General features: G+C 44.4%; 1 protein-coding gene across 1 annotated transcript in view; it reads left to right on the plus strand.

Annotated features, from left to right (window-relative positions):
* Window positions 1-749: 749 nt before the first annotated feature.
* The window catches only part of CRY2 (cryptochrome circadian clock 2), a 29,762-nt gene continuing 11,306 nt past the window's right edge, over window positions 750-19,205 (plus strand). Inside the window, exons 1-4 of the mRNA XM_018554511.1 lie at window positions 750-774; window positions 868-1,032; window positions 3,690-3,798; window positions 16,236-16,378. Coding sequence (XP_018410013.1) covers window positions 767-774; window positions 868-1,032; window positions 3,690-3,798; window positions 16,236-16,378 — 425 coding nt within the window. The 5' untranslated portion in view covers window positions 750-766. The remainder of the gene's footprint in view (window positions 775-867; window positions 1,033-3,689; window positions 3,799-16,235; window positions 16,379-19,205) is intronic.

A 19,205-nucleotide genomic window follows, 5' to 3' on the forward strand; every position in this document is an offset into this window, starting at 1 on the left:
CTTCACCTTCCCAAAAATCAAACTGAGAAGTCAGAAGGGCACCATAGAGAATAATGGGATTTGCATTGTCATGGAGTGAAGCAAAACGGCAGATGCACGAGCTTGGGCTGGAATTACACTTTCTGCATTTTTTTCCTTGATACGCTATCAAAATTAATAGAACTGCATCAAAATACGACGCAAGCATGGCACACATCATAATGCATGTCAATGCACCATGTCGCTGCATTGATGTGCACATAGTACACAGCAGTGCACATTGAAAATGCTCAGAAACGCATATTAAAGCATGACAACATGCATTTTAATACACTTCTATTGATTTCAATGCAGAATGCATGGAGTAAACAAATGCAAAGGTGAGAATCCAGCCTTTGTAAATCCTCCTGATGGTGTCCATGTAGATATCAGCGGGGTAACCCCCGTGTGTGCACCTTCTGACGTGGATCAGCACACAGGGGCAATGCACACACAATACTACATATACATACACCGGAGTGGACTCAGGTGAGGACCTCATCCAGTCCACACAACAACATACACGTCCTCTTCCCATGTCATCTCACACATGGCCTGCATGTGATCGACGCGGGCAACGCCCCTTCCAAAGTCCAGCCGCCAATCAGAGCTCGGGGCTGACGGTGGGCGTTCCCGGGACTCGGCCAGTCTCGTGTTTGGGCTGCAGACACATAAACAGTTACACACACAGGGAAGCTCAGCCACTGGCACCTACACTGACAGCGGAGAGGAGCGAGCGGAGACCGGAATGGAGGGACACAGCGGAGGGGACCACAACACGGCTTGGAGAGTGACCGGAACACAGCACCCCAAAGAGAAGCGCCATCTTCTGGACCCGGGGATGGAGTACCCCTCCGTCAGCTCGGTGCATTGGTTCCGAAAGGGGCTGCGGCTCCATGACAACCCGGCTCTGCTGGCCGCTCTGCGGGGGGCCTGCTGTGTGCGCTGCGTCTATATCCTGGACCCCTGGTTCGCCGCCTCTTCCGCCTCCTCCGGCGGGGTGAACCGGTGGAGGTGAGAGCTCAGCCACCTGAGAGGGCAGTACACGTGACGGGGCTTGTGTAACGGCCACCTGGGAGGGCGAGTGGTCATTGGTGGGGTGTCTGTACATATTGGGGTACGCACTGAGGTCATAGAACCCTCATTGAAAAGTGACTGAGTCTATGAGACCATGGGGAGGGGGTCTGGTACTTGTGGGAGGGTCTGCAGTTGGGAGGAGGGGTTTGTTTTCGTAGGAGGGACTACAGGTCAGCGGAAGGAGTCTTCTCTGTGGGAGAAGCTACTTGCCTGGGTCAAAGGTCTCCACTACCCTCCAGTGTGAAGGTACTCGTCCTTGTGGGAAGGGCTGCAGGCCTAGGGGTGGGGTCTTTTCTCTGTAGGAGGAACTACAGAGCAGGAGGAGGAGTCTTCTCTGTGGGAGAGATCCCTTGCCGGGGGGGGGGGGGGGGGGGGGGGAGCGGAAGAGGCTACTTGCCTGGTTTAAGGGACGGTGAACATCCCTATTATTATTTATTTTGATTTCAGTATATCAACATAACGCCTTTTAGGATTCGTTCACAGCTTGCTGTGTTCTTCCACTCCTCACATAAGCCGTGTAAACCACGAGTTATATTTTTATTTCTGTAACTCTGCGTCTTGGCCAACCTACCGTGTTTGTGCCAAGACTCGCTCGAGAACCTTCTGCCAGGGGTGTATTACAAAGTAGGACCAGTGTTTGGGAAGTTGAAGCAGCCGTGTTTTCTCCTTCACCTTTCCAATATCCGTGTATGCTGGATCTTCATCTACTGTGTAACCAAGTTGTGTAGCGTTGGTAGAACTTTTCAGCTGGGACTATGATTATGTGTAGGGCATTGCGTGCCCCGATGTGTAAATGGTTTGTCAGGTCTATGTAAAAAACAAAAAAGGCATTAGGGGCAATTTATCACATCTGGAGCAGTTGCTCATGGCAACCAACCATCTTCTATCTTTTATTTGTTCAGTTAAGTTGTGCAAGTGAAAGACAGAAACTGGTTGGTTGTCATGGCAACTGCTCCAGTTTGGATAAATTCCCCTTAATGTACTGCTGTGCCCTCTGGTTCCATCCTTTGACCCTTACCTAACTGCTGTGCCCTTTGGTTCCATCCTTTGACCCTTACCTAACTGCTGTGCCCTTTGGTTCCATCCTTTGACCCTTACCTAACTGCTGTGCCCTTTGGTTCCATCCTTTGACCCTTACCTAACTGCTGTGCCCTTTGGTTCCATCCTTTGAACCTGACCTAACTGCTGTGTGCTGTAGCCACATGGGGTTAGAGGAAGGGAACACAAGGCATTGGAAGAAAAAAAAAAAAATCATACCGCCAGGGAGGTATACAAACGTGCGTTTCACTGAACGAAAAAAACGAGCAGAAAAAAACGCGCCTATAGTACGCCCAGGTGTGAACCCAGCCTAAGAGATCTTCTATTCCTTGGGAAATCTGTTTTTATAGTCCGACTGGGTCTTTTTTACCATATTAATGTAAATTCATATTAATATTATCACAAACATCAGATATTTGAGCAGTGGGTGTCACCTGGCTCATGCACGTGTGTGTGTGTGTGTGTGAGTGTGTGTGTGAATGTGCGAGAGTTTCTGGTGTGTCCTTAAATGACACATGGTGACTTTTTGTAAGTAGAGGGTGAGCAGCACATTGCCTGGTGTACGGATCTCTTTTCTGTCTCCAGGCACATTCCTCGTTGGATAACAATCAAGTTATAATTTATACAATCTGTGTCTGTACCGGAAGTCACATTTTGGAAAGGGGTCGGCCTCCATGCTGTACATCTTGGCATGTCAGCGCAGGAGACACTCCCAGTGTTTGGCTCTTTCACACAGACAAAACCTTTTTTTTTTTTCTTTTGTTTGGCTTTGTACAGGATTTTCCTTTGTTCTGGGGGTTAAATTGACATTAAACCCTCAGATTTTTTTTAACATAAACCAATACTGTAATGTGTGCCTCATTGTAATCCATGGTTGTTTCCCTTCTATATGCTGCTCTTCCTTTTAAATCCTTATCTCTTCTCATGCCTGGGGAGAACTTCCCTTTGCAGCTGACTGCCTCTTCCTGTAGTGCTGGCTCAGGTTACAAGCCAATAGAAACGTATACACAGACACCGTGTATCCATTCCAGAGACAAGGCAGTCTGCTGCAAAACAGAAGTTCTGCCCAGCATGAGAACGGATACAGATTTAAAAGGAAGAGCAGCAAAGAGAAGGGAAACAACCATGGATTACAGTAAGGCACTCATTACAGTATTGGTTTATGTTAAAAAATCTGAGGGTTTAATGTCACTTTAAGCCCTGTGCACAGGCCTATTGAGGTCGTTGTATCCATATGCAATCTGCTTCATAAATAAAGCTGTGGTTGAAGTCCACAAATAAAGATTCAGCAGAGGCTAAGTGGGTTGTCCATTTAAGCCACTGAAAAGGAAATTAATTAAAAATCCAACAGTAAGAATGAAACTCCTGGTATTAACTACTGAAGATAGATAGACATGGAATCTTTTTGCTTGAGTGCTTGAAAAATATAATTACAGTGGTTAAACTCTCCAACATCTGCCACACAGTGAAATACCTGGTCTGAGCGGAGTTACCGTTTAGGTTCTTTTTTGCGTTGCTCATAAGTTTATGTGCTAAGTCCTGTCTGTTTTCCTCAGGTTGCTCCTTCAGTCTCTGGAAGATCTGGATTCCAATTTACGGAAGCTTGGCTCCCGATTATTTGTAGTACGCGGACAGCCAGCAGATGTCTTACCACGGCTTTTCAAGGTGAGTCAGTAGTGTATCCTGTGCTACACAGATATATATATACTTTGAATATTCTAGCAGAACATGGTTTACCTACAAAACAGTTCTGATGCTTTGACTCCAGAGAGCCTGTCCACACACTGTGTTTATGGAGGTGTAGTTCTGGGGGCATGCATATGTCAGTAGAAACTGAGCTCTCAGCAGCTGCCCTTGCAAGAACTTTACAAGCCTGGTAATGACGTTGCAGGGGGTAATGGAAGCTTTTTCTCCCTACAGGAAATAAAGTAAAAGGGAAACAATGTGTTTCCTGACATGTGACTGTGCCTAACCCTCCTTTTTGTGGCCTCCTATCTGCAGTGTGAGATTATTTAATTTGGTCCCCAAACTGTCGCCCATGGGCTCGATATGGCCCTTTTCATACATTTAACTGGCGTTTGGGACACTCTTCCTCCCACTGACAGCATTGAGGGACCACTATTCCTTCCACAGACAAACGATGGGGCATAACTCTTCCCACTGACACCAACAATGGTGCCCAGTTCCCCTCACTGACACCAAGAATAAGGCACAATTCCTGCCATTATGACCAATCATGGGGCACTATTCTTCCCACTGATACCAAAGATAGGGCACTATTTTTTTTCTATTGACGCCAACAGTGGGGCATTATTCATTCTCCCTACTGACCACAGCTTCTAGGTATTCATTTTTTTTCCATTATCACTGACCACCAAGTCTGAGGCATTGTTTAATTCCTCTGAGCCTGGGGCATTTTCTGCTCTCAATGACCACATTCCGGCCCCCCTAAAATCTTAAGGACAGTGCACTGGCCCTTTGTTTTTAGAAAGTTGATGTTATGCCTCTGAATGCTAGTCTCAGGAGATTTGAAGTGAGATTTGGTGGTGTCACTACTGTGCTGCTCACTGTTCTCCTTACTGGAGAGAAAGCTGCACCTGAGGTCCTGCAGACAAGCAACGTCCTACATTATCCAGTCATTCCTTACTTATGAGATCACTAGTCATCCGAGGGCCCCTGTGACATGAGTAAACAAAGCCCCGCTCCTCTCCCACAATGGTTGCATCCACACAGAGACCTAATGCAAAACAAGGTATGGGAAGTCAGTCATGGGGAAAGATCAGCTGCAGGGACATCACTGGCAATACTGGCGACTAGTCCTTCTTGACTTCTGCCTGCTTTTGTGGAGCATGGCTTCCACAGTACAGGTCCTCTTTATACTATTCCAAATGTCCGTGGCTGTTTGACGTGTAAGGACCTATTAAACATTAAGAAAGTTAGTTGCTTTTCCAAAGTTCTATAAGGGTTTTGTGTCCAGTTATCTCGGCAAAGTTCTTCTGCAGATAAAAAGATAATTATCCTTCCCTGACGGCTTGGATCTTGAGCTATTTTTGAACACTGACCTCGGCTGACGTAGTTTGCTCCTTGTTACTTTGTCGTATTGTTGCGCTATGTGAAGTTTTCAGCCATTAAATTCGGCACGTGCTTTCTCTCCTACGACCTGATCCTTTTAAGTTTGCTGTCAGAATCCTGCAGGGAATATATTAGGCCGTGTCGGCTGCGCCTCTGTGAGCAGCCCGTCTCCCCTTTTCTTAGATGTTAAATATAGAAACTGCCAGCGCGGGCACAGATGCCCCCGCAATATGATAATACAAACAAATGGAAGAAAATGAATGAGATTTCTCGGTGGATAATCTTTTCTTGGCGCAGGCTGAAGCTGTGTTTCAACGAGCAACGAAGCCCGGGGAGTATTAATTAGTTTTTCTGCTTCTCAGCTGGAAAGTGCGCAGAATGCAGAATTAATCCTGAATTAAACTGAATTTAAGCTCTGGCAGGCTTCACAGAGGTGCAGAAAGAGATTTCGTAATGCCAATGTTAAGGGAAAAATATAGTCCTTTTTAAATCATTTCATTTTAACCGCACCTGTACTTTGCGCAGGGAGGGCAAATCAACAGGCTTTTATACCCCCCTTTTTAAGCAGCACCCCCCTTTCTCTCAGCCACCAGAGAAAAGAAAATGCTCTATACTTTCAGGTTTAAAGGAGTATGTTCTTATTTATTCAGTGTATCAGCACTGTTCCTTTTAGTGATTGGTCCAGCACTGTCACATGAGGAGAGGGATAGTCCTCAGCCATGTGTAAGCCTAAACTAGAGGAACTCACTTGCTTAGAGTTTTTTGGCTTCAGCTGAAAAGAGAGACAGGGGAGCGAAGGAAAGGTCAGTGAGTACTGTTAAAGTGAACCTGTTTCTATGACCTGCACAGGTCAAAACATTCAATTTGAAGTGTACGCAGTACATAGACATTTGCACATGCAATACACACACATTTGCCCATGTGCTGTCACTTTAAAAACAAAGGCCAGAAAAATACCTGTTCTTCTTGCCAGAAATCCAATGAGCTCCTAACCGATGTCGCAAGCTGACAAATCAGGCTTGGCTGATGACACTGATTTAGGATTTCAATGCAGCAGAGACAGTTTTCCTTTGCTGGTATACAAATCCCCCTCTCTCCTAATCTCCATAACATGGAGGGTTGTGTAGTCCAGCAGGAGACAGCACAGGTTTTAGAAGTAAGGGATGGAGCCACAGATAATAAAATCCTGAAAGATGTTCTAAACTTAAAAGGAATGAAATTTGGACAAAAAAAAAATGCCCAGAGTATAAGGATACTGCTCAAGTGCAGACTTTTTATGGTTCTTGCATGGACCTATGTTAGCCATTTTTTCAATATCTGCTCCATTGGATCTCTTTATGGTGATTCTTAAAACCTAGGCCCGGATTGTACACACAGCCTTGAGTTGAGAATAAGCCCCTCCTGTCATTCAACTGTCAAGTGCTGGAAATTCTCTGGCGCTTTTCCATTGTACAGCAGGCAAGGGACCTAATCTCAGCTTCAAGAAGAAGCAAAGAAGATCTTCCCCCCGTCTTCAAAATGACAGCAAAGCCACCTTTTTAGAAATGTGTAGTAATGTCTGTCTGCAAGGAGAAAGATAGATAATTGCCGGCTTTGTATTTTTTGCATATTTTTTTCTCCCCATTCTTCTCACGGTGGCCATTTTCACTAAGGGCGGATGAATCCATCTCCCTTTACTTCCTGAAACTCTGGATCTGCCTCCTGGAACATGTGGAACACTGATCATCTCAGGGGGAAATAAAATGCCTTTGCCCTGAGATCTCACAAGATTTTGCAGTTTACAGATGAGATTTCCCAAGAAGGCACTGGTGATGTAGCCTTCTCAGGATGCATCTGTGAGGCCAGGGCTACATCACCAGTGCCTCACTTAACCAATAATTGTAAGTGAAAGCAATGTGTTTGTTTAACCAATGAATGTAGGAACTCATGTGCACACTAAGAGCTGAACACTTTGCTGTTTTTTTTAGTCAAAGGGGATAAAGGTCCGCTTTAAAGCCCTGTTTGAAGTCCAGGACTAAGATCAAAGGAGTTCCATATGGACACGGGGAATGATTTAGGACCGGCACAGGAACCTGTAGGCACCACGTGGTGACTGCAGTTCAGCATTCTAATTAACTTAACACCTTTAGGGCCTGCATGATTTTTTGCAATCGCACAGGAACGCAGTGCATTGCGGTACCACACGTGCTGGTGCGGGCAATTGCACTGCGGGCCGGAGTCGTGTCTCCGGTGCCTTTGAAATAAATGGCACCATTATGCCCCTTCCCACCCCAGAACGCGGGGAGGCTTTGTTTATGCGATCCAGTGCGTTTAGGGCATGGATGGTGTGAATGGGCCCTCAAGGTTTCGGGTAGCTTTTTTGTGGTAAATTAGCTTATTATCCAGACTTGTACAGTGGTACCTTGGTTCACAAACCTTTGGTCTAAACAATTCCTCCATCATACTCCTGGGGACCTTGAAGTTTGGCTTGTGTCTAAGTTCTAAAATTCTAGTAATTTTAGGCCTAAATTAAACACTGTTCAGTGAAGTTCGGTCTTCTTCATAAAAAGTGTAAAGTCTCTCTTCTATAAAGGTGTGAAAAGAGTTCTAGCTGCGCCTCCCTTTCATCCCGCTGGGTGCATCCTGATGAAAAATGCATGGAGCAGATTGCCTCAGTGCCTCTGAAGCACTCATCAGAATGCCGTGTTAAAATGAAGATTGCTGTGTCTAATGTTGACGCCCTAGTTCTTGTTATTTTGTATTGCTCTCTCTGGTGAGTACACTTACTCATAAATGTGCTAGACGCCCAGGCCGACACTGTGATTTCCATCCAAGTGCTGGATGTGCTTGTTCTTCCAGATCACTATGAATCATATGCATCAAAACACTTATAAACTTCAATCAAAAGTGCTATTGTTAAATGCCCTCCTTTTGGGAAAGGGGGGTGGGGATACTAGCATTAAAATTATGTTTATTTAAATATATTCTTTAATGGGCACAACGTGTGTGTGTGTGGTGTGTGTGGTGTGTGTTGCTTTGTTAAATCACCAGTGACCTATCACTGTGTGCTGCATATAGCCTGTGCAGAGATGTGGGAGAGACCCAGCAGGCCCAACCCACTACAGGAGGGGGTAGAGACAAGACCAGTCACGCTGCACAAGGAGAGAGCAGCAATGAGGGGGCGGAGACCAGACCAGTCACCCTGCACAAGGGGAGAGAGCAGCAGTGACCAATCTTTATTACAGGAAGCTCCTGCACAGAGGAAATATCTTGTGCTGAATTACTGCACAGATGTGAAAGAAATGGACAAATCACACTAAGATCCAAGTAAAATGACACCTACCTCTTGTGTTTAGATAATAATTGCTTATCCTGGTTTACTTTTAATGGTCTGTGTTGACAAGCTTTGGGTTTTGTGTCAATGACATCAGTCCTAAGATGCTTCTGAGATTATTCAGAATTCATTAACTGGTGCAATGGACCTGCAGTTGACCTCATTCTGAAGTTCATTTGATCTGCTGCAAGCGAGTTAGACTTCTATGCGAATGCAAAGCCCTTTTGAGTTGAGACCATCGACATAGGTTCTAAAGAAGAGCAATTCTTAAATCCATCCTTATTCAGGACTGTATGTAGCTTTATTATGTTTTTATTGATCAGTAATAAAATTAGGTTTTCATCTTCAGATACATCTGAAGTATTGCACATGAGTATTGTGTTTTACTACTTGCAACCAGTAGGTGGAACTTTTTTTTTTTTTGACCATGACGACTTTACTGCTATGTTGCAAATAGCATGTTTTGGGAAAGTCTTTAAAGCCGCTCCTGTATTGCGCCACACTGGTCTTCCTCAGTGGTCCAGCACTGCTCCTTTTCCTGGCTGAATGATGCCGAGTGTCATTTAGCCCACTTGTGAGCCTAGAGCATCACTGACATGCTTATGAGGCACTTCATCAGGCTGCTGTGGAATACTGGAGAATACTGCAGAGAACAACACAATGTCACTTACAAGACATGCCTAGTAGATAGAAATTTAACCCTTCCCCAAAAAGTAAGGCTTTAAATCAGAATTTTGGCCAAAAATCAGATAAAATTATAAATTGCTCATTAAGAAATAAAATAGCAAATACATCTTTTGCTGCAAAATTTCCCTCACTGTACATGGGGCGGGAATATACCAATGCCCATGTGCATGAGCCCTACTACCTGCAGCTATCCTATAACAATCCTGGGTTTGCTTTTTAGGAGGATGCTTGTCCTTGCCAAAGCAAATTTATGCTCAAGTTGGTCTTCTTGGTGGCAACCCAGTCAGCGTTAATGTTTGACAGCTAGTGATTTCATGTATTTGTTTCCAGACAGCTAGCTTGTGGGGAGCCTTGAATCACATGGACATGTTTAGTATGCTTTTAGGGCCATTAGATTTTAAGCTCTGCTCTGGCTGTCCTGATGTGATGTGCTCAGTGACCTATATATAATATATGTTCTTCTACATAAATGCATAATAATGAACAGTACCCTGTGCAGTAACCACGGCAGTCTCCACTCCCTGCATGTCTTCTGTCTGTGCTGGGAATTAGGGGGTCATCGCTGTGACAGTATGCAATCACGAGCCGAGGGGGATGAGCCCATCTTGCAGGAAGCTTCTGCTCGGGCTTTCTGCAGGACTTAGCCTGGGAATCTTCATCCTGCCAATGTGACGGTGACCTCTCAGCGCGTGCCCCCCGGGATTATAAACCTGTTTTTAGAGCACAGGGTTTTGTGGCAAAGAATCTAGGCCATGTACACAAAGACTAGAGGCCAATTACAGTGCGTATTGACCATGTTGGATATAAAAATACAGTTAATTGGGATGCTTTCAAGCTGGGATTAACAACCTCTGGCACTAAATCTCTTGTTGGGCTGTAGCGGCATCAAGCCAACTGTAGCCCGACAGCAGCAAAAATGGAGTAAGGCAGCATCTGGAAGGCTGAACAAGAAATCAAAACTTAAAGGCATATTCCACTATTTGTGAAAAAATAAATGCACACACATTGCAAAAAGAAAAAAACATGCATTTATTTTTTGGCACTGGAGCCTGAAAAGCATTGTAGCCACAGTCAATGGATGACAAGTGCAATGCACAGGATCCTGCAGGCTGTTGCTCCAGGTCTATACGGAGGTATGGATCTGACGGTTATGGAGCTGGAGGAACTTATCAATGCACCACAAGTGCAGTGGCATACCTGCACCTGTTATAGTCCATTCCGAACTTTGTGTCCCACTGCCGCAGTGGGAGAGGGGACTCGGGGTAGCATCTCCAGGGTGAAGGGGGCTACGGAATTGTACCATGTTAAACCCTAAATATAGGCTTAGCATGGTATTAGTTACAACAAAAGCAGAAAAGTACTGGGGTTTGTGAGAGATATGACACCGTGGCTTGAAGTTTAGTAGAAATTTTTTTTTTTTTTTTAAATAACACCCATGTTGTAAGTGTACATACAGGAATAAAAATTGCAAATAATTCTAAAAAAACTATGTTTAGACCAAGTGCATCCACCTATTGTACATGTTGGACATAATCATTTTGGATCAAATACATAATGCAAGTCAAATCCCTGCGCGTTTCACGACTTGGCTTCTTCAGGGGATTGTGACCTACCTTAGTAAGAAACCATACAATTTGATCAACACATATCCACAGTTTGCTCATAGGTCCATCATAGTTATATACAGTGCATATATTATACACAGAAATGTGACTGGGTATTCCTACCCAACGGAGAGGGTCCCACCACCATTCACACCAGCGTAGATCAGCTACTCACCACCCAGTTGGAGTGGCTTGGTATGGTTTGAACTCTCTATATGGAGTATAGAGGGGGATATAAATCCTCCAATCTAAGTATTTCGTTCAATTTTATTGTTTTTTCCATGTCCAAGGGAGGCCGCGGGGTCGCAGTGGGAAGGAGGGACTGCACGTCCACTTAGGAAGATGGGGCTGCCTATGCCTGTCCTGTGGTGTTCTTGTGCTCCAGCATCCACAAACCTGTTTTTCATGTGATTGTAATTCTTTAGTATTTATGCATCTGATGCATTAAGAAACATCCCATAGCTTGTGACCATTTTTCTAAGTCTATATGTAGTTATCTTTTAAATCAGAGTTAAAGAGGTAGCTGAATACTTGTCATTAAATTCCTTCATTCATGATATCTGTATATGTGCCTATATATACATCTATATGTATGTGCCCTATATAAAACAGTGCATATAATTATATAAGTGAATCCTCCATGCGGGGTTCTATGTGATCCTTTACTGTGAGAAAAAGTGAGTGTCAAATTTTTATATATATATATAAATATATATAATTAGAGTAAATGGTGTGGTTCTAGTGAAAGTAAAACTAAATATAAAGAGAGAAGGTTGAATGTGATATGAAACCGTGTCCAACGACCTCCTGAGATATGTGTGGTATGCAGTGTGACTGATATGTGCAGTCCTGATGAGTCCAAGTGTAGTATGTGTTTAAATAAAATTTACATAAAATATAAACATTTGGTTAATCATCTCAATGGAGAGTGTCACAATAATTAATTGATTTGATTTATTTAAACAGTTCCCTCTTATGTGTCGCAACCCAAATAGGGGAGTGTGATACTGGTGAGAAGGTGTACAAAGTCATTCCCCTTCCTATCCTCACAAACAACCCCCCTCCCCAACCCACACATACAGTGGTCTGCAATACTAAATAAAAAGTGCCAAACTCAAAACTATTAGGGCAATTATGCAGCATCTCACCCCATCTCAATCCCCTGCCTATTGTAGTGGGGTTTCCAACTGAAAGTTTTTGTATTACAAGGGTCATTGTATACCTGGTTACAGTGTGTCAGTGCACAAAGTATATGTGAGTGTATGTCTTCATTGTAACTATTAAGAGGTGCACGTACCTGGCATCTGTTGGTTGTAAGGTGGAAGGTTGTTGTGCAGGTCACAAAGATCCGGTCCGTCACAGCTACCTTAATGTCTCCCACAAGCAGGCTGACATCCCTGGCTCCTATGCTTCTTGGACGGCATTGCCCTCCCCCTAATAAGGCCCCCACCGCCGACGGAACGCCCCACACCTGTGTGTGTTATGGCGTCCGTCGGCGGTGTGGATTCCCTCTGCGCTTGCGCAGAGGGCCCGCGTGTGCGCATTGCATCGGCGTCCCGCCGCCCCCCATGGCAACCCGGGAAGCCAGTGATACCGCCCCCATCGCCGACAGAACGCCCCACACCTGCGTGTGTTAGGACGTCCGTCGGTGGTGTGGATTCCTACCGCGCCTGCGCAGAGAGCCTGCGCAGTACACCGGCGTCCCGCCGCCACCATGGCAACCCGGGAAGTCAGCGATACAGCCAGCCACGGTGGCTGATGGAGTCTCACTCTGAAGAATCTACATTCTATGGTGGCATTCTGATAGCATGCTTGTATATCTATGCCTACACCCCACTGCCGCCCTGGTACCTAGGGACAACGGTCCGAGGTGGGCCATCAGGGTCTACAAAATACTTGTGCACTCAGAGGAGAGTGCAGTGTGTGTTCCCTGGTTGTTGAATGTTTATACAAAATTGAAATAGCTATTTACTGAAATGGAGTCCATAGGCCCCCCATAGAGTGGAATAATAAAGTGTGGTGGGAGTACCAGTCCATTGGGCACGAACACCATACATCAGGGGACAGCACATTACTAAATTTCCTATGGAATGCTCATATGATCTCTATACCATTATATCGCAAGTACAAACATATCTCTTTGATGATTGATTCATACATTGTTACCTTAATAAAACATATACAAATGTAAATACGGTTTTTTATATATCAGTGAAAAAATCTTCTCAATTTTTCTTAAATCTTTTTGATTTTTTTGAGGAATAATCCAACATAAGTGCCATATACGTTCTCCTTATTCCTTTATATTATCTAATACTTATTCTCATATGCTGGTCGCTATCGATCTATTCTGCACATCTAATCCTTTTGGGCTAACTATGTTTTCATTGTAAAAATGGCTTATAACTCAGTACTTTGTTCAAACCCGGAGGCAAGGTGGATTTCAATCTATAAATCCACCTTGCCTCCGTTCGTAGTAGTTTTTGATCCACATCTCCACCCCTTCTGTCCTCATGTATGTGATCGAGGACATAAAACTTGATATCCGAGAGATCAAAGTTGTGGCAGAGGCCCACATGCCGACTTCTTCGATTGGAGGATTTATATCCCCCTCTATACTCCATATAGAGAGTTCAAACCATACCAAGCCACTCCAACTGGGTGGTGAGTAGCTGATCTACGCTGGTGTGAATGGTGGTGGGACCCTCTCCGTTGGGTAGGAATACCCAGGCACATTTCTGTGTATACTATATGCACTGTATATAACTATGATGGACCTATGAGCAAACTGTGGATATGTGTTGATCAAATTGTATGGTTTCTTACTAAGGTAGGTCACAATCCCCTGAAGAAGCCAAGTCGTGAAACGCGCAGGGATTTGACTTGCATTATGTATTTGATCCAAAATGATTATGTCCAACATGTACAATAGGTGGATGCACTTGGTCTAAACATTGTTTTTTTTAGAATTATTTGCATAATTCGATTGTTGCCTTTTTATTCCTGTATGTACACTTACAACATAGGTGTTATTTAAAAATAAAAAAAATGTTCTACTAAACTTCAAGCCACGGTGTCATATCTCTCACAAACCCCGGTACTTTTCTGCTTTTGTTGTAACTAATTATATTGTAGGGGAGAGATCACACCCGGGGGGGCCATTGGGCCAGCCACCCATGTTTGTCTTCTAAATTGGCATGGTATTAAAGATGGAATTGGCCTTCAAAATCAAATTTTTTTAGTCTATGGGTCAACTGAATCATTGCTATTATTATTATACAGGATTTACATAGCAGTTTGCGCAGCGCTTTACAATATAAGGAAGACCTTACAATACAAGACAAGATGGTAAGGAGGGCCCTGCCCGTAAGAGCTTGCAATCTAACAAAATGCACTGCTTGTGTACTGATATCTGATCTTAACAGGGAGGGTGGGGGGTAGAAAAAGCCTTTACTGTCACTTTTAACTGGCTATACACGTAGATTTCTCCATCCGCAATAAACTGCGCTGGTGCAGGAATCTTCAGTGCCAATTTATTGTATTCCAACGGCCGGTGGCCGCCGTGCGCTGTTCTTTCTGCTTATTTCTTCTGATTTATATATAGATCTGTCTCCCTCCTTTTTTGAGTTGTTCAGGTCTATATTTAGCGCAAGGACCATAAGAGCCTGCTGGAACATATAAAACAAGTAAAACATACTGCAGAGTCTCTATACTGTATAATATAAGGGACTTTTGCTTACTCTGATCCAAACTCCCACAGGCTCCTCCCCAGGCTACAGGATCAGCACCCCCTAGCCTCTTTGGCCCCTAGTCTCCAGCTGTTGGAGGTCCACTGATCTTATGGAGTACAATGCCTATAGCCCTGCATTATTAGTGAGGATGCCGAGGCACAGTCCACAAGCTGGAGTGTAGGCAGGATCTGGAGAGTGCCGACTAACCTGGGGAGCTGGGACCAGGTAGGTAAAACTGCTGTACCTGATACCCTAGATCAGGGGTAGGCAAACTTCGGAACTGTCAGATTCTTGAAATACCGAATGGGAGTTGTAGTTTCACCACAGCTGGAAAGCTGGAGTTTGTCTACCCCTGATCTAGACCTTAATGAGCATGTAACCCCATGCAATGCAGGGGCAGCTACCCTGCTACTATACGGTGTAAAAAAAAAAATGTACATTTATAAACACAAACCACAAAAGAGAAATTTCATTCAAGAAGTATGCTGCAAAGGTATAAACAATTCTCACTTGAGCAACATTAAACTTCATCCACTCTCATTCAGCAGTAAATCGGAATGCCCAGATGGACTTGGTCCAAGGAGAATGTGAGAGATAATTTGGTATAAAGGAGGAATATGTACACAATGTGAGGAGTAGCATTTAGGTTTTAGCTTGAGCACTAAGCTGAGGTCTCGTACATCTTAACCCAAGCATACCAAACGTTTGCATATTGACCTGGCACAGGTACTGCTGTCTGTTTGTTTGTGCATCAGTCTGATTAAGATGGAACTATTTTTGGGCAGAAGTCAGCGAGTTAGATAATGTGAAGGTAATACTTGGCCAGACAGCACAGTTGTGAGGATCCGCTTCTCAATATATTCCATGCCAGCTTCTTCTTTTGGGGCACTAAGTGAGCCTGATGCAGAGATAATTGAGACCATAGCACAATAATCACACCTTAACCACCATGCCAGCGGTGTGGTTTATGAACTATAAGCCTTCACTGTTGGAGCTGAATTTCCAGGCAGACAGCTAAATGTGCCAGTGAAATACCTTTTATGGGAGCTGTTTTACAACCAAAGGAATTGCATTTCCGCTCATTCAGTCCTGACATTTACACAGCCTTGCCACACAGCATATCCCTGCCTGGGCCAGAGACCTGATTCAGCCCCCCCACCCCCCTGCACTAATGTAACACTTGCCGGTTTAGGACCATTACAATGATCTCTGCAATGCATATGTACCATTACATTTTCGCCCAAATAAAGTGGAATTAAAGCAGACAAAAAATCGGGCCCCCAGGTACTTCTAGCCGTAATGTGCTAGTATGCACAGCGTATTACATTATGGCAGACTTGCCTATCAAAGCAATCCCCTTCAGCACTGCAATGTTGTGCTTCCATACTTTCTCTGTCATCTTGTGGAATTGGATTCTTTTGGCTGCTTGATTGGCTAGGCCTAGATGACGTAACTCCCGCACATGCAAATTGCAGTTACTATGTCCTGGAAACGAATTGTGCTGAGACGATGCCTGGCTCAGTGTACACCGAACAAGGTGCTTGCATGCAGGTAGACGCATCTATGACAGAAAGGACTTACACGGTCTCGTCTGTCATAAAGTCTTCTTGTCAAAACTTAAAAGAAAAGCCCCAAAAGCAGACTTTACGCTCGCTTTAAGTCATTCCTATAACCTCTCATCTTGATATCTTGCAGGAATGGGGTGTGACGCGGCTAACATTTGAGTATGATTCTGAACCTTTTGGGAAGGAGCGAGATGCAGCCATCATGAAACTGGCCAGGGAAGCTGGCGTAGAAGTCATTGTGGAAAACTCTCATACCCTGTACAACCTGGACAAGTAAGTGACGCTAACAGTGTATGTGTCCCCTTCAATATCGTATCTGGACAACATATGACAAAGTCACCCCAATGCAAGGGTAGTTTTTGTGTAATACAGACTTCAGCTTTAGTCAGCGGCTCACCTAAACACAGATCCAACCATATGACAGAAGATTCAGGCCCCGCTACAACAGCACTGTGTTTGGGTGATGGGAGCCACAGCCGAGCTTTCTAGTAAATAATCTTAGAGGAGAGAGCTCGCGTGTATAACCAGCATAAGTCTTCAGGACTGCTCTAAAAATAAAGTTGGAATCCTTTTAAAATTCTGTCCTCAAAAGAAAGGAATATTTTCATTTTAACCAGTTGACATCCGCGGTGTTAAACCCCCTTCCCATCCAGGCCATTTTTCAGTATTCAGCGCTGCGGTACTTTGACTGAATTTAAAAAAAAAAAGAAAACACGGAATCCTGTGACCGCCTGGCTTCAATTCTGCGGCTGCAGAGGCTCTTGGAGTCATTCAGGAGACTGAACTAACTGGTGGGCTCTGGTTGAACGTCTTTCTCATGAAGGCCTGCGGCCGACACCAAAAGATCAATGCCTCAGTGGTTTAAACCTTACTAGGTTGTGATTTCAATTAAAGTGACGGTAAACTCAGGAGTTAAAGCTGGTAACAAAAATGTATCTTTTGTGTATCACTCGTCAGTAGATCCTCAAATCATCTCTGAATTGGTGCTGAGACTGTCCTTCCTTCTGGAACCAATTCAGAGATAATGATCACCTGGTGCCTGCAGTTTCAACTGCCCTCTAGTGTCTTAGGCTTGAGAAGTTAATGCACATGTTAATTCCATTGACAGTTGTTAAAACAGGACAAGGACACTTTTTTGTCTGGAAAAACACTTTAGGTTACCTTGCATAGCTCTAAATGAGGTGCCATCTCATAGTTACTCTCTGCCTCGTTCCCTCTTTATCAATGGTGAGTGTAGATGTGAAGGAGGGAATTGCAAGACTACAAATAGGTGGAGAAACCCACACAGGAAGGGGGGGGCTAAAATCTAAAACAATGGTAACTACTTTCATGCCTCGTTCTGTCATGCTCACAATACTCATTCATGCCAGAGCAAATGCAGGTTTTTCCACACAGTCCCAGCCAAGTGTAACACCGCCCCCTGGTGGCCGCTCTTTGTTCCTGCGGAGTCACACATCCTGGCATGTGCTTAGTGGGTCTGTGTCCCTGTGCTGAGCTGTCTCTCCCCCCTACACTTGCATAGAGGAGAGAGGACTACGGACCCCGGATATAAGCCACCAGCGTAATCACTGACACAGAAAATAAAAAACAATGGAAATTAAATCTAGAAAACACAGGTTGCATAAGTTGTTGACGGCACCGGGTTAGGGGAGAGAAAGAGGTTGGAGCGATGTAATGAGATTTCCCTCAGCAGGAGCCTTGCATCAGTGTTATATAAAGAAGCTTCCACAACCCAGAATGCCGTGTGCTTACTACTTTGTTCTGTACAGGCTGCGATGACAAGTGGAGGACCCCCAATTCTGTAGTGTTTGATCAGCAGAACATCACGCTGTAAAATAAGCATGTGGGTGTGCAGCAGATGCTTTCATGACGTGTACCATATGACATTGGCACTACACAACCTGTCCATCGTCGTTCTCTGCGGAGGGGAGATGTAAGGCTTCTTTATGAAATGCCACGCCCCGCATTGTGCAGCAAGCATACCTTATGAGCTTGATCAAAGTGTCTCTGAGACCGAATGTTCATAACACTGATGGTATCCGAGCAGACTCTCCTTCATTCTCAATAGTCATTTAAATTGCGGCACAGCAAACTTTTTTTTTTTTCTTCTAATTAAATGCAACATCGGTCAAAAAACAATCAAATACAATTTTCAATTGCTTTTATCGCTTAACTCCCTTGTTTTTATTTATTAGTGGCAGGGCTGGAAACAAGATATTTCTCTGCTGCAGTTCATTATTGCTTATAGGTCTTGTTCCTCCCCCAGTCTGAGTGGACAGTGGATGGAAAAGCAGCAGACTGATTAGTTTATTTCTCAGTCACTCTGCTTTCTCCTCCTATCGGCATGTTCCTTGTTAGCACATGAGCATTACAGCACAACTGAGGGGTCCTTGTGCTGCTTCTCCCAGTCTGCCATCTGCTGTACAGAGATTGCAAGAGACTGATGCCAGGTCAAATAAGGGTACTTAACACCCCTTGCATTTAAAAAAAAATACATTTACTGCCAGCTCATGCTAATGTGTGTTGTGGTAACGCATGTGCCACAACCTGGTTTTTTGGGAGTCATAGTGTGCTGCGTTACCGCAGGTTATTTTCCGAATGGACCCCAGTGCAGGAATAACCATTCCTACGCTCCCTTTTTTTTTTTATCCAGCACACTGACATAGGAAGAGGGATGCAGCTCCATTGGACACTGCATTGCTGAACCGGGAAAATGTATTGCATTTCCAGGACCTACATAGAGGATAATCGGGTGCATTCATGCACGCACTTGTTCCAAAGTCTGACTTGGCGAGAACCAGTCATGATTGGACTCTAAGACTGAGTATACAGTCTTATGGTCACAGGAAGGATTTTTACATTTGCCCCCTTATTAAGTTTAAACGATAAAAGTAGTTGTCCTTTAAGGCAGGGGTCACTAAATTGCGGACTGCAGTCTGGACACGGACCGAGTGGTGGTTCTGTCCGGACTATGATCGCTGACCTGCGCTGGGCCATAATGCAGCACAGGCCTCCATCTCTGCTTCAGTCATTATTTGCAAGGACCGCTGGCATCCTAGCAACTAATGACATCAGGCAGAGCTCTACCGCCACCCAGATC

Source organism: Nanorana parkeri, unplaced genomic scaffold (genome assembly GCF_000935625.1).
Source record: "Nanorana parkeri isolate BGI_ZX_2015 unplaced genomic scaffold, ASM93562v1 scaffold163, whole genome shotgun sequence".
NCBI lineage: Eukaryota > Metazoa > Chordata > Amphibia > Anura > Dicroglossidae > Nanorana > Nanorana parkeri.